This window comes from Oreochromis aureus, linkage group 3 (genome assembly GCF_013358895.1).
Source record: "Oreochromis aureus strain Israel breed Guangdong linkage group 3, ZZ_aureus, whole genome shotgun sequence".
In the NCBI taxonomy this organism is placed as follows: Eukaryota; Metazoa; Chordata; class Actinopteri; order Cichliformes; family Cichlidae; genus Oreochromis; species Oreochromis aureus.
The window spans coordinates 24873565-24888525 of record NC_052944.1 but is presented as its reverse complement, the minus strand read 5'-3'; the positions used below and the strand labels follow the sequence as shown (position 1 = coordinate 24888525).

At 37.5% G+C, this 14961-nt stretch overlaps 2 protein-coding genes and 1 long non-coding RNA gene across 5 annotated transcripts in view; all 3 read left to right on the top strand.

The window, feature by feature from the left end:
- LOC116328675 (immunoglobulin superfamily member 1-like) overlaps nt 1-14961 on the top strand; it is a 228760-nt gene that overhangs the window by 8406 nt on the left and 205393 nt on the right. The gene's annotated exons all lie outside the window — the stretch shown is intronic.
- The window catches only part of LOC120439056 (low affinity immunoglobulin gamma Fc region receptor II-like), a 30738-nt gene continuing 25957 nt past the window's right edge, over nt 10181-14961 (top strand). The window contains exons 1-4 of one of the 2 annotated variants that reach the window (XR_005612344.1): nt 10181-10503; nt 11523-11780; nt 12336-12584; nt 13796-13896. Coding sequence is in view for 1 of the 2 variants with exons in the window: in XM_039609743.1 (XP_039465677.1) it covers nt 11672-11780; nt 12336-12584 (358 nt within the window). In the remaining variant the exon portion in view is untranslated. Of the gene's footprint in view, nt 10504-11522; nt 11781-12335; nt 12585-13795; nt 13897-14961 lie in introns of those variants that run through there. The other variant, XM_039609743.1, reaches the window with a different exon arrangement.
- On the top strand, nt 13895-14243 carry LOC120439071. Its single transcript, XR_005612357.1, has 3 exons — nt 13895-13915; nt 14073-14088; nt 14168-14243. It is a non-coding gene; the product is annotated as an uncharacterized LOC120439071 (long non-coding RNA).

Below are 14961 nucleotides of genomic sequence, written 5' to 3'. Positions count from 1 at the left end.
TTGAACTTGGTCTTGAGCCCAGTTTGGGTGAAGATTAAATTCTGACCAATACTCTAGGAGCAGTAGTGATTCTTGTGAAGTAACAACATAAAGTCTGCATTAATGTATCAACGGGACACTTGCTATTTTAGAAAAGTTATTCTTTACATTTGCAAAATTTTTAAACTTCATTGTGCTCAGTCACACCTGTTAGCATAAAACGTGAAATATTAAAAGAGTACAAAACCTTTGATAAGTGACAGTAAAGATCAGTTTATAACAACTAAGACATCAAACTCTTGTATTTGTCTTCGTTTACAATTGCAACAAATTCCACAGAACCAATATCTCTGAAAATGAGTGCATGCTTCTGAAACATTTGATAATATGGATATTTCAGAAACATCAGTTTGAGTCTGCTCAATTGCAAAACAAAGGAAAAACTACTGACTTGCATGAGATAAGCATCTGCAGAGTCCACCATTACATTGTTGTTCACATAAGTTTCTTAAACCATGAACAAATGAGTAATTGTCTAATCTGGAATGTAAAGTGTAGTCATTTAGTGACATACAAAAGTGAGAATGAGAACTTGCAAGAATAAAAAAAAAAACAGTAAAATAAAACTGTCCTTAACACTAAGGCAATTGTATGCTGTGAGCATACAATTACAGTTCTGCATGGCTTTCTGCAAGAGTCTGTTTCTTAGACCATGCACTAGTGAGATGCACTGCCTTCCACCAATGTTCATTAGGACGTTCTGAATGACTTCAAAGATGTCCTTAAGTTCCTTTGGATAGTCTATGTTGAGGGCAAAAAGAAGGCCCAGCAGCATGGAAATGGCACTTGAGACATCCCTCAGATTAGACAGGATTACTGCCGCCTCAAGGACAACCAACACATCGATGATGTCTTCTTCTTTCACCATCGCAATGCCAACTTCAATACCTGTCGACTATAAAAGGGTTCAAAGACAAAAAAAAAAATAAAAAATTACACAATTACACAATATCCCTTGTGCTTAAGAATTCATGTCTTTCCAAAGAAGAGCCATACTGATGCCTTGGATGATGGTGATTGGCTTTGGCTAACACTAATTAGTTAAAGTTTTTCAGAATGAGATATGCACCCCCATGTTACAAATCCATTTCTTGCTTTAAACAAAGACCATGTTCATAAATAACTGAGCATGTCTTCAATTGCAGAATTCAAACAAAATTTTCAATTTAAATGGTAAATGGCCTGTATTTGTATAGCGCTTTACTAGTCCCCTAAGGACTCCAAAGTGCTTTACACATTCAGTCATTCACACACATGGGTGGATGACTGAATCGTGACTCAAGAGTTGACAGTTCGTCTTATAATCGGAAGGTTGCCGGTTCGAGCCCCGGCTCCGACAGTTTCAGTCGTTGTGTCCTTGGGCAAGACACTTCACCTGTTGCCTACTGGTGGTGGTCAGAGGGCCCGGTGGTGCCAGTGTCCGCAGCCTCGCCTCTGTCAGTGCGCCCCAGGGCGGCTGTGGCTACAATGTAGCTTGCCATCACCAGTGTGTGAATTTAAATCTACTTATGCTAAATATTGGCTGTGCTTTAAACCAAATCTGGTTGAGAATACATGAAATGTGCAAACTGCAGCTACACTACAGGATCAGATTATGGCTCCATAGACAATGCTTCTTTAATCAGTTTATTGATTAAAGTTTATTTTTCCCCTATATTAACAGCATGAAAAAGAGCATATAGACATGGCTGAACAGGTTGCATAATTGGCACTGAATATCAACATCCACCTTTACCCAGCTGCCCAATGACTCTCGGCCAGTAACCTTTAATTGCTTACCCAGTCTACACAGTCTCTTTCCAGGGTCCAGGACATTTCACCAAAGTATTGCCCCCACAGCTGTAGCAGCCACTGCAGCCCCTTAAATATCCTAATATCTCTGCCATTACAATATACAATGTGAGAAATCAAACGTAAAGCTGAAGTGAACAGTACAGCAGCGAAATGTCAAAGACCCTGGTGAAGACATGAATAAACACAAGACACTAATAATATCAATGCTAGCTTGCCAGTTAGTTTCTCTGAAACCCAGACCAAATCCAGTCTCAAAGATCTTGTAATAATACATTTGGTGAGGAAAAAGTACACATGTACTTTTTAATTTAAAATCCACTGTGGTGCTGTCATTATTGAATTTACTAAAAGAAACAATGCTAACCTTCACAGTCTTGAAAGTGTGTGAGGGATCTTCCTTTAGAAAATGAGGTCCTCTGTCCTCTTCCTTTGTGTAGGGCTCTGGTCAAAGAAGTCAAAAAGAAAACAAAAACACTTTTTAAACAGTGTTCATGAAACATGTAGACAGCTCCAAATTCACAGCTTTTTGATACATAATTCCATCAATATATGATTATCATTGGAGATTTTGAATCAGGCTTATCAGGACATTCAAGTAGAATATGATATCCAACCTACCACCAATATACATAGATTCTGTAAAAGTTACCACACTAAATGTCCAGTTGTGAAATATGATCACAGACTTTACTTATCAGCTTTCTTTCAATGAGTTCATCAGTTGAACTGGATAACCTAAAACTTAAACAAAGGAGAACATTTCGCAGTTGAACACTTACATCATCATTGAAGCATTTTATGAGCCTAGTTAGCCCTCCTATGCCGCTCTTGATTTTGTACAGCTCCACGAACCTCTCCATAATGGTCAAGCACAGCAAAAGGAACCCTTTCAGGTCAACAGATGTAAGACGGGCAAATTCTGCTTCAACCTGAGCAATAGAAGAAGAGGGGTGGGGAGTACAGGCAGAATAAAAAAAAGATCCTTTGAGACCCAAATTTAAGCAAACGGTCATCTGAGGCCCATTAGAGAAAACACAAACACACAAAAGCAAACAAACAAAAAGATGCACTTTACCTGCCGTTCAGCGAACAAGGAAGTTCAGAGAACAATAAGCTCTGTCTCGAAATCTTTTAAAGTAGAATGATTGTGAAAATGACTTATGTGATGTAAAACTTTAGTAAATGTGCGATTAAAAGAACACTGAGTAAAAGGACAAGTAACAGTTTCCTTATTCCTCAGATGTTTACCTTGATGAGCAATACTGTTTTAGTCCAACTGCCTCATTAAAGTTACACAACAGGCTTTTTACATTAAAGCCAGCAAGTCCATTACATACTCCCTTTTTAGATCTGAAATACTGTGCACATTCTGTGTATATGTAGTGGACAGCAATTTACCCAAAAGAGCGCAAAGTTTGCAAGTCCACCTCAAATGACACCTTAAATGACAAAGACAGATGTGATCATCTAGACCTGTGAAAATAAATTAATGACAAACCTGCAGTTATGGATGTTATTACAACCACAAGAACCTAAACAGTCTGCTCCATTGCTTTTGTTAATGAATCATTTGTTGGTAGCACGTCTGAATATTTAGTTTATGCCACCTGCATGCGATCATCAATAGTGCCATATTACTTCTTAAGAAGTACCCTGACACTACAATCTTTATATCGTTTGTTCTACAGAGCTATTAAGTTACAATATAATCTGTGGTGTTTCCAGTATGACAAAATGCACAAATTGTAACTTACCATTTGACTCCACTGACAAAAATAAATCCCCAGCATCAAGTTTGGCTTCACCGACCTAAAATAAGTAAAATAAAAATATATGTTATAATTATATTGTTTTCGCCATTTATTCATGTTTGCTAATTTTCTGACATATAAACAATGTTAGTTTTGTTACAATACAGAGAATGCAGTTTAATTAAAAGGTAAATTATGCCAAAAAAAACAACAAAAACTTCTGGAGTGTACCATGCCAAAAATCAGTGTCTCTGATGCCAATTATTTTATTACTACAGCTCTTTTAGTATGGAAACTCACACAATCTAGTCATACTGATCACAAGAGTTCAAAAATAAGTCAAAATAGTGAGCTGTTGTTAAGCATAAAGCATTTCAGGGTAACAAATAACTGCACAATAGAATTAAAGCAAAAAATAAACACACTGGAGGACTATCTGATAAAAACTAATATAATGCTGGTTTGTAGACCATATTTTGTCTCAATCCTCAGTGCACTCTTGCAGCTTAGCATGCAGCAGTTAATAACAACTTAAGTGATTACATAGCGGTAAACAGATGACAACAAGCATCGGAGTCCTGCCAAAAGTTCTTTTGAACCCAGTCAGTTATTGGAAATATTGCCAAAATGAACTTCCACCAAAATACAACAGCCTGTGAACTTGAAAGAAATTTACAAGTACAGAGACAATATGAAATAAGGTTTATTAATTAGCTGAGTTAGCTTGCTAATATCGCAACAGTGGTTGAGTGCACAACCTTAAAGCTAGCGGCACAGTACTTGTGATTTGGTCAGTGCCACATTAAACCCATAAAAAAGGCCATATGTCAGTTTATTAGGTCAAGTTTGGTCATGACACACAAGCTGGACCTTATCGGCTAAAGTTACATTAGCTAAAGCAAACATTTCGGTAAAAGAGAAAAACACACGTCATGCCATAAATTCAAAACATGTTCCAACTTTTGTAGCTCTCTTTCCTTATAGTTATAACCAATGTTACTCACCTTGAAAGCATATTCCAAAGAAGACGATTAGAAAACGTCCAAGTAAAGTGAGCATGTCGTTAACCGCCAATTCCCCATGATGCACCTCGGTAGCAGTCACGTGAGGCAGTTTTGAATCCTGCTGTGCTCAACTTACCCACATTGTCAAGTTCACATAAGTTGCTGATTTAGCTGGACATGAGTTTTCAAGTTAGCTTTTTGGTGTAATTGGGACGTTTTAACTTGTAATTCTATGTTATAACAACAACTTCAGTCATCTATCGTCAAACTGATATAGAATAATATGTTGAAATAACAAACATCTAGAATTACATTTTACAGTGTGTAACTTGGCCACAGAAAACAGCAACACACACACACCTGCCTACATACAGATGCGCACAGAGGCAGTGCAGACAACACACCAAATAATAATAATGACAATAATAATAATAATACCAACAACAGTCAAAACTGCTCACGGACCCCCGAGTCCTCCAGAGCCGGGTCCGTGACACAAACTATGAAACACATTGTGCAGACTTCTGGATGTTAGAAGAAAACTAATACTGCTCATGAATGAGACTAAAGGCAGGAAGGTGTCCTTTAAAACTAAACATGTTACCTCACTATTTATATCATAGTTTATGATATAGCACGTGTATTTCAGTAATAGCCTACTGATTTCAGTGTAGTGGTGAACAGTCACACAGCTCACGTGGGTGTTATCTGTCATACTCCTTAACTATAATTTATCCAAGTTAACGTCAGTTAACCATTCAGACAGTTCTTTTGCAATGAAAAACATAAACACTCGTGCTGCCGGTAGGTTTCCGCTGTGCCAGCTGTTAACATTATAGCTGCTTATGCAGTAACCATGGTAACCACGGACTCTGAGCGGCTGGATCGACGGAGGTCAGACAACAATTTTACATGTATGATCTTAAAACAGGACACAGCCACTATACGTGCTGGCCTCATATCAAATGTGAACGCAGACTGAGTCTATGTTTGACGTTTGCCATATATCTAATCAGGGCCGGCCCGTGGCATAGGCCGTATAGGCAAATGCTAAGGGCGCCGTCCATCAGGGGGCGCCACGCCAGTGCCACAAATGTTGAAAAAAAAAAAAAGAAAAAAAGTTGGTACTATTATTTCTAAATACAAAAAATAATCCCACGTTAATTATAATGCAAAGTAAAGCTTATTTAATAGAAATATTATTTGTTACAACATTACGCCCCCAAGCACGGTGCGCCCCTCCTTCCCGTATCATGGTTCCTTTGGACGTCACCACATCAAAAAATCAACACAAGATGTCAAAACGGCCAAAACTGTCAGGTGCCCAGGGAAGAAAAAAGAGAAAAGAAGACGAGGAGAAACGAGAAAAAGACAGAGGTAGGTAACGTTAGCCTACATGAAATTATTTGTCTGAATGTGATAGTAACCTAAATTTTTAGCATTAAGCTAATGTTACATGATTCGCTAATTGCTAATCAATAAATAGCTAGTTAACTGTTTTAACGTCAGTTAATATTGTGGAGGGGGCTAAATTGTTATGGAAAATAATAATGTAACGTTAGGTAATTACAGTACTCCCACCTTTCCCACCATTCCTCATTTGTATTCATCTTTTAAGCAGGTGTTTTTTTGTTTACATTGTTATTGCCTTCTGGTTAGCTAACGTTTACCCTGCAGGTAATAGTCACTTTTCCACCCTGTATATATTATAGTTGTAAGCCTAGTTGTTAAAGTGCACATCATTAATGTTAATTAAGCAATATCACATGAGAGGAATGCTGTTTTTAATATGAGCACTGCTGTGATTCGGTCAAAGATAATCATAACATAACATTCTCATATGATATTATACTGTTACTTTGCATTCTGCTATTCAGCATTTCACTGTAATGATGACAATAAATTGAATCTAATCTAATTTGCATATCAGTTAACATCATACATATATCTCTTTGGTTTTTCATTTATATTATATCATTTCATTTTATTCCTGGAATCATATGTTTTTATTATTAGACTTTAATACTCAGTGGTGTCACATACTCCTCTCTTCAGATGCACTGTTGAAGTTTCTAAATCCCACCCCTGGGCCATCTACCACATCTGATGCACAGACAACGGCAAAGGAGATGTGTGAAGAAATGAATGTGGAGGCTGAACTCAAACAAAAGCGATTGAGAACCACCAAAAGGCACTTCGGTTATGAGTCTCCAGATGAGCCCATACAAGATGCACTTAAAAAAATGGAAACCACATTTTTTAATGTGGTAGTGGATACAGCCATCTCTTCACTTGATGAGAGATTTCAGAACCTTGGAGAGGTGAATGACAAGTTTGGAGTACTCCTCAATTTCCACAACTTACAAAAAGGAGCTGCTACAGCAGTGCCAAACACTGAGTACTACTCTGACCCATGACAGCCAGCCGGACATTAATGGCACAGAACTTGCAATGGAAATGCAGAATTTCCCACCATTGCCATCAAAGAACATGACAAACATGGAACTCTTGACCTTCCTGCATGAGAAGAAGCTGGCAGAAATTTACCCCAACATGTGGGTTGCTCTGAGAATCTTTGCCACTCTTCCTGTTACAGTGGCTGCTGCTGAAAGAAGCTTCTCTAAGCTCAAACTCATTAAAACCTACCTGAGATCTACTATGATGCAAGAACGTCTCAGTGGACTTTCCATCATAAGCATAAATCATGTGGTCTCAAATCAGTTGTCATATGATGATGTTGTAGATGACTTTGCTGCAAGAAAGACTAGGAGAGTAAGGCTGTAGCAAGTGATGTGAGGTTGATGAGGGGGTGGTGTACAGTAATTTGTAAGTCATTCTAGTTAATGCAGTATTAAAAAGCACAACTAGAGAACTCTGTAGGATCCCCTTTTTTGTAATATAGTTGTTAAAGTCATACTGGTTTATTTAATATCTTGTTTTGTGCAGTGCCTTATTTATATTGTATTTTTAATTTATTTTATCCAACTTGTTGACACGTTTTATTGTGTTTATGTATGTAAAATTTATTGTATTTCATATATTCATTTTTTTATTTTTTGTATTCATTTATTTATTCATATATTTTTTTATCTTGTTAATTATTCTGATTGTGAATTTGCTTTCTTTAAGTAAAAAAAAAAGGTCAAAGACAAAGCTATTCGGTTTCTTGTGAGTACATACACTACACTGCCGATGTAGGGGGGCGCCACCTAAAATCTTGCCTAGGGCGCCAGATTGGTTAGGGCCGGGCCTGTATCTAATCTTCCTCTCAAACATTTAAACAGCAGCGAGTCTGCAGCTGAGGGAACACAAACTCAAATTGTCGGAACAGGTTTGCTCGTTTCTTGCGTGTATTCATTTGGTGATTTATTAAATGTATAACTGTTATTCTAATCTGCTGCTGAGTCTCTTACACTGATGAAAATGCAGAAAACACAGATCACGAACACCTGTTCAACCAATCATGTTCATTCCACTTTGATCTGCGACAAACTGATGGTTCATCTCTGTTACAGTGTTGCGTTAGACTGCTATAATTTTGTGTTCTTTATGCTGTCGATTTTCACGTCTCTGGAATAGTTGGCAGTATTAAGGATGCTTTTCTGTAAAATCATATTGATATGACCCGTGACATATTCGTAGATGACAGTTAGATAGTCAGCTGGGAAACTCTGGGTTAACTCAGAGAGCTGAAGATATCGTGGATATGCTGATCTTGCTCCGTGGTGTACAGGGCTGTTTACCCTCATGATTAATATTCACAATAAAAATATTAGCCGAACATCATGAAGTCTCTGTTTCATAGTGTCGAACAACCTTTGTACAGTTAAAGCCAGCAGTTACTACATGACGGAAACACCAACGTTATCTCTTTTATACGTTTATACACGGGTCACGCTGATTACTGAACAAAAACCCAAAGATCAGCTGTTAATCGAATTTATTTGCTCTCTCTCCTCCTTAAACATGTTTTTAATGTTAGTTACAGGGGCGATCTGAAAACTGCTGTTCACAAACGCTGTCCATCTAATCTGACTGAGCTGGAGCTGTTTTGCAAAGAAGAATGGGCAAGGATTTCAGTCTCTAGATGTGCAAAGCTCGTAGAGACATACCCTAAAAGACTGGCAGCTGTAATTGCAGCAAAAGGTGGTTCTACAAAGTATTGACTCAGGGGGCTGAATAATTACGCACACCCCACTTTTCAGTTATTTATTTGTAAAAAATGTTTGGAATCATGTATGATTTTCGTTCCACTTCTCACGTGTACACCACTGTGTATTGGTCTTTCATGTGGAATTCCAATAAAATTGATTCATTTTTGTGGCTGTAATGTGACAAAATGTGGAAAAGTTCAAGGGGGCCGAATACTTTTGCAAGCCACTGTAGGCTCACAGTACTCGCATTTTTAATAATGGCTCCCGGTATGTTTTAGAACTCACTTCAACATTTTATAGATTGCCTTGAAAGAACTTTATCAATGTTCTGGTTATCCACGCTGATTTTAACCTTAAAGTAAATGGAAAACAGACAAATCTGTGAGTTTTGGAATATAAATAATATATAACTGTACAAAGTAAATTCTACTACATTTTATATTAAAATGTTGTGTTTCAATGGAAAGCTGTTCAGAATTTCAGTCTTCAAACTGCCTGTGAATCAGCTGCTTTGCAGTCACTCTACTTTTATGTTATAAACAGCAGAGTTTTTATGTTTCTCTTCTCCTAACTGGATCATTCTTATGTGAACAGTTCCCATTAAGCCCACTGTGACCCTGCAGCCTTCCTGGACTCAGATATACAGCGGTGAGACAGTCACTGTCAGATGTGAGATTCAGGGAGGTGAAAGAGCTCAGTGGACGTATGAATGGAGAGCAACAAAGTTAAACACACCTCCAACATTCAATGAATACAGAATCATCACAGTTACTGAGTCTGAGAGTGGAGGATACAGCTGCCGGGGCAGAAGGGACTATTTGGTAACAGAGTGGAGTGATACCATCACACTGACTGTATCATTGTGGAGTTGGAGATGTTTAATCCAGATTATCTGTTTCATCAAAATCAGTGAAAACTCTTGTTGTTCTTAAAGCTTTGTAGCTGTTTCTTTCTTTGGCCTCAGTTTGTTTGACACTGGTCTGTGCTGGTATGTTATTAATTTAGAGTAATGATATTTATTGAGTATAGAAATGACTCGCAATCATCTCAAAGATGCAACATTATGTACAGTTACTTTCAGTATTAGTGTGGTCTGAAGACATCTGTGCACATCAACAGGAAATGTCAGCAAAAGAATATAAAACAAACTTATTAGGTCTCATCTTAGTTATCAGAGGCTTCAACAGCAGATTTAATTAATAACATGAGCACATAGCATGCTAACTGACACCAAAGAGAACCAACTGTGACTCACCAAATCCTCATTAGAACTACATCAAACAGATTTTATCCACAAGGACTGAAGTTGGACAGTAAGTCATATTTGCTTTAAGCTGTTTGAACACTTTGTAAAATGTGTTTCTGTTCATATAGACTGAGATTATTATTCTTTGTATAAACTGAGCTCACTGTTCAGAGACTGTACTACATGTTCACTGAGAGAAAATCTTTGTTGAACAGATAAACCCCGTCCTGTCCTCACTGTGTCTCCATCATGGCTGAGTCCTGGAGCCTCAGTAACTCTGAACTGTGAGGTTGAACATCCGTCTGCAGGATGGAGCTTCTACTGGTATAAAGCTGTTCCTGATCTATCAGAGAAATCCTCCAGTTATGAGCTGCTACCTGATGGCAGTGGGACTGCACAGGACTCCTACATCATTCATGGACAGACACACACAGCAGGATATGTGTGCAGAGCTGGAAGAGGAGACCCAGAGTATCACACTGATCACAGTCAACCAAAGTTTGTCTGGTCTGCAGGTCAGTTTGTTTCTCTCTGTCCTTTCAATAAGCTCATGTTAGGTCATCATTTTTATTCACCAAGATTTAGACCATTAAAATCTCATCTCCATGACAACCATTGATGTTTGTGTACATTAAAACTCCCCAAAAGAAGAACTGAACTGAATATTTTCCTTTCTCTCTGTGATCAAACCAAATTGAATTTCTTTGTTTCCTTTTCTTATTTTTCAGTTTTTATTTAATGTGATAACATGAAAAACAAAAGACATCTATGAGATTTTTAATGTTTTCTCTTTGAATACTTTTACTTTGATATTTAACCTCATGTTACTGTTTGTACTGATTATTTTTACTTAGTGCACAGACAGGATTTACACAGTTAAGACTCTTTGTTTAGTGCTCAGGTAGGTGTTCAGATAAAAAAGTCAAATATAGTTAATAAAGAAACAAAGACGTCAGCAGGCAGGTTAACAGCTCTGACAAATACAAGAAAAACACTGACTACAGATGGACGCTAGAAGAAGACGTCACAAATAACAGCTGCTGTTATTGTTCATTTAAAATATATAATAAGGTTTTTAGTTTTGGTCCTGCTGCTGCAAAATATCTCACTGTAGAAGGAATCTGTGAAACAGACAATATCACAGAGTTATGACAGAAACATTACAGCAAATGACTGAAGTGTGTTCAGAGTGATCTGTATCAGGTGGATAATGCTGAGAGTGATGACTCAAAGCTCATGATGTCACATGACGTGTACCAAGCTCTACATGAGCTGCCAGCAGATAAAGCATGTGGGTTAGATCATCTTAAACATGTCAGTATTCGGCTCCTTTGTTTCCCATTGATTTGACTGTCTGTGTGATTCAGGGCTTGTTGTCAGACTCAGTGTTGTCTCACCAAACAAACACTTTATCATATTGAACTATTAAATTTGATCTTCAAAACAAAAGCTTCAAACAAACAAATATTTTCACTGTGATATTTTGACTCCTAACATCTGTGAGCTTTGTCTCTTCACTGCATGTTGTTTCCAGATGTTCATTCAGCAGCGTCTCTCACAGTGAGTCCTGACAGAGTGCAACACTTCACCTCTGACTCTGTCTCACTGACCTGTGAGGGAAACTTCACTGAGTGGAGAGTGAGGAAGTTCTCTGAGGACGGCCGACTCTCTGACTGTAGGAGAATGACTGGATCCACATGTAACATCAACACATCAGAGTCAGATACTGGAGTGTACTGGTGTGAGTCTGGATCAGGAGAGTTCAGCAGTGCAGTCAACATCACTGTACAGAGTATGTTATTATACATTTACTTCTTGGATCTGAATGATTTAGACGTCACATGAACATTTGTCCCAGCTTTGCTGTATGTGAAGAAATTCTATGTGGCAAAACAAACAAAATGAGAATTTCAGACAATTTCAGGCAACGAAGCATCAAAATATTCTTGGTTGTTGGTCTAATTTGTCTTGATCCTTTCATAATCCACTTTCTCATAATTTGCCAACAGTATTTTTTTTCTCTGTCAGAATAAAACTCAAAAAAGCTCAACATCTCTGTCGTCAGATTAGATGAACTTTTAATGTCTCAATAGAGAGAAATTTGGGGAAACACGTCATGCGAAATAACACAAACATACAAAGATTTACAATTTCACCTTTAACCATTCAATAACGTCACCGTCAATAATTTGACTCCTGCTGGAAACATCCCAACTATATTTCCAGTCCTCATAATCACTCAGAAAACCAGATCTGCATGTAGATCATGAGACACGACTCACAGCTTTTTCTCAAAGGTTTGCATCAGCTGGTCTGACTGAAACAATTGTGTGTGATTGTTTCACAGATGATGGTAATGGTCCTATCCTGGTGAGTCCTGTTCATCCTGTGACTGAGGGAGCTTCTGTTAGTCTGAGCTGCAGTTTGAAAACACAAAAAATACTTTCCAATGTGTTTTTCTATCACAATGACAAACTTATTCAAAATGATCCCCGAGGGGAGCTGAACATCTCTGCAGTGTCAAAGTCTGATGAAGGTTTCTACAAGTGTCAGTACTCAGGAAGAGAGTCAGCACAGAGCTGGATGTCAGTTAAAGGTGAGCAGGATCAAAACATTTGATTTGTTTCTGTAAATGATTTTCATGACTGACAAATAACATGATATCATCTCTTTTAATGTTTGAAGCCACCTGGGTCTATTTAGTCAGAACTTTATAAAACTATTATGTAATATCTCTAAATTGTCAGATTTAATATCGTTGTGATTCAGGACTCATGTGTGGGACTCAGGTGAAAACAGCAGAGAATGTAATCAGTCAGTTTCTTTATTCAAACAAAGGATAATTCATTTAACACAACAGATTGTGAGCTTTGACTTTGTCAACAAGAAAAAAAACATAAATGAACCTAAACTTAAGGAGCGAGTCCTACAAAAACATCTTAACTGAAGTGAGAGAGACAGGCCAGAGGAGCGGACATAACAGCGTGAGGGCGACAGATCTGTGGGAGAGGAGAGAGCAGTTAGGGCAGGAAATCTGAGAGGGAATGTGACAAGACAGAGAGTGTTCATAAAGTGGCTGCAACAATGACTTACTTGGAGTCCAGACTAGGTGGGAGTAAAGGATGAAGGCAGAGGTCTGTGGAAACTGCTGAACGATGGGTGGGCAGGCAAGTGAGGAAGAGGCTCTGAGGGGGGCACCAGTGGCAGTGAATAGGGGGGTAATGATCCAAGGTGGCAGGCGTCTGACTGGAGGTGAATGATGGCATGAAAACGAATCTTGAAGCAGGAAGACACTGAAACAAGAGGAAAATCTGTTAGCATACAAATCTTATTTTCCTAGAAAGGATCCCAGCAGACCTGCCTGGTTACCTCACTGACGAGCTGCAGTCATGTTAACTATCCATTAACATTTGGCTTACATCCACCGAGGTCTTCAAGGTCAACTTTATGACTCAATAAAAATCCTTATAACACAGAAACTATGATTGTTACAAAGATGCTGTGTCTTGTCAACATATAGAAAATACTGTATAAAGATTTAAAATATCATTTGTTTGACCTCTGACCTCACTGTTACATTTCACATCTGCCTTTGTTGTCATGTTGAAACAAATCTGCCTTTGGACTTATTTTTACTGCACTACAAACTTCTCACAGTACAAATAAAACAAACAAACAAACAAACAAAAAAAACCCCACAGAAAATACAATACTGTTCCTTTAGAAGTAAATACTGTCAACAGAGTGAGCTGTCTTAGCAGAGATTTGTGCTCTCAGAGTGCTTCTTGTTATTGTTTGTTGTTACAGTAACTGTGTCAGGAGCTGACAGCTCTTCATCTCCTGTGTGGTTGATGGTTGGACTGGTTTGTGGAGTCTCTCTCATTATTATTCTCCTGCTCTTGTTGCATCGCTGCAGACAGTCCAAGTGTAAGAGCCTCTGCTTTTCATGCTGTATTACAGAGTTTATTTACTACATACACTTTAATTATTCACACATATACATGTATCCTGATCTCATGACACAAAATATCAGTGGAACAATTTATACATGACAAACGTGTAATAACATTTGTCTCTTTCACAGATTCCTGCTTCACCAGGTTGGTAAAATACTTTTTATTATTATTTTAAACAAACATCAGTTACTTTTGAGTTTATTGTGTTTATTTCATGTTTTAGGTCGATCCAGTCTGAGAGTCACAGTCCGGGCTCCTCCACAAATCATGGAGTCAACCAGGATGAAACTCATGTGTACAACTCTCTTCAACATGGTCAGCATTTAAACCATTTAAATAATCTTATCATTATTAATATTGACTTTTAAATCTGTCTTCATTAACAGTAACAGTTTTTAGATTAACTTTGTGCTCAGCAGCTCAGAGAATATTTATCAAAATCCAGTTGGACAAACATCCAAACAGCAAACTGACACATTAAATGAGAAACAAAAAGGAATTTTACAAACCTGATTGCATCTTTAACTCGACTGAAAAAATCCACAATGTTGTTTTTTCATATCAGAACAACACAAACAGTAACAACATTATGGGTTTATTGTCTGAAAACATCTTACAGTCCTGGTTTTGACTTAAACAGAATTATTTAAACTCTCCTTTAGTTTTTTTTTTTTATTAAAATGATTAATGTGACTCTGGTTCATCTTTTTTAGGTACCAATAACCTCTATGAATCTGTTAGCCAAGTGGAAGACAACAGAAATGGTGCAGTATATGTGTTGAAAAGCACAGAGCAGTTACAGATGAAACTTGTTTTTGATTTAATGAAACTAATTCCATGTGAAATGTTTACAATCTTGTAACTAAAATATGAACATTTCAGGATCAGATGAACATCAAGATGTCACATACGCTCTTATTGAACTTAAAAACTTTGAAAAGAAGCGTAAGTACATAAAACATGTGCAATTAAATGTAAATGTAATGTAAAATAAAATAAATAAATATTTTTAAAAAT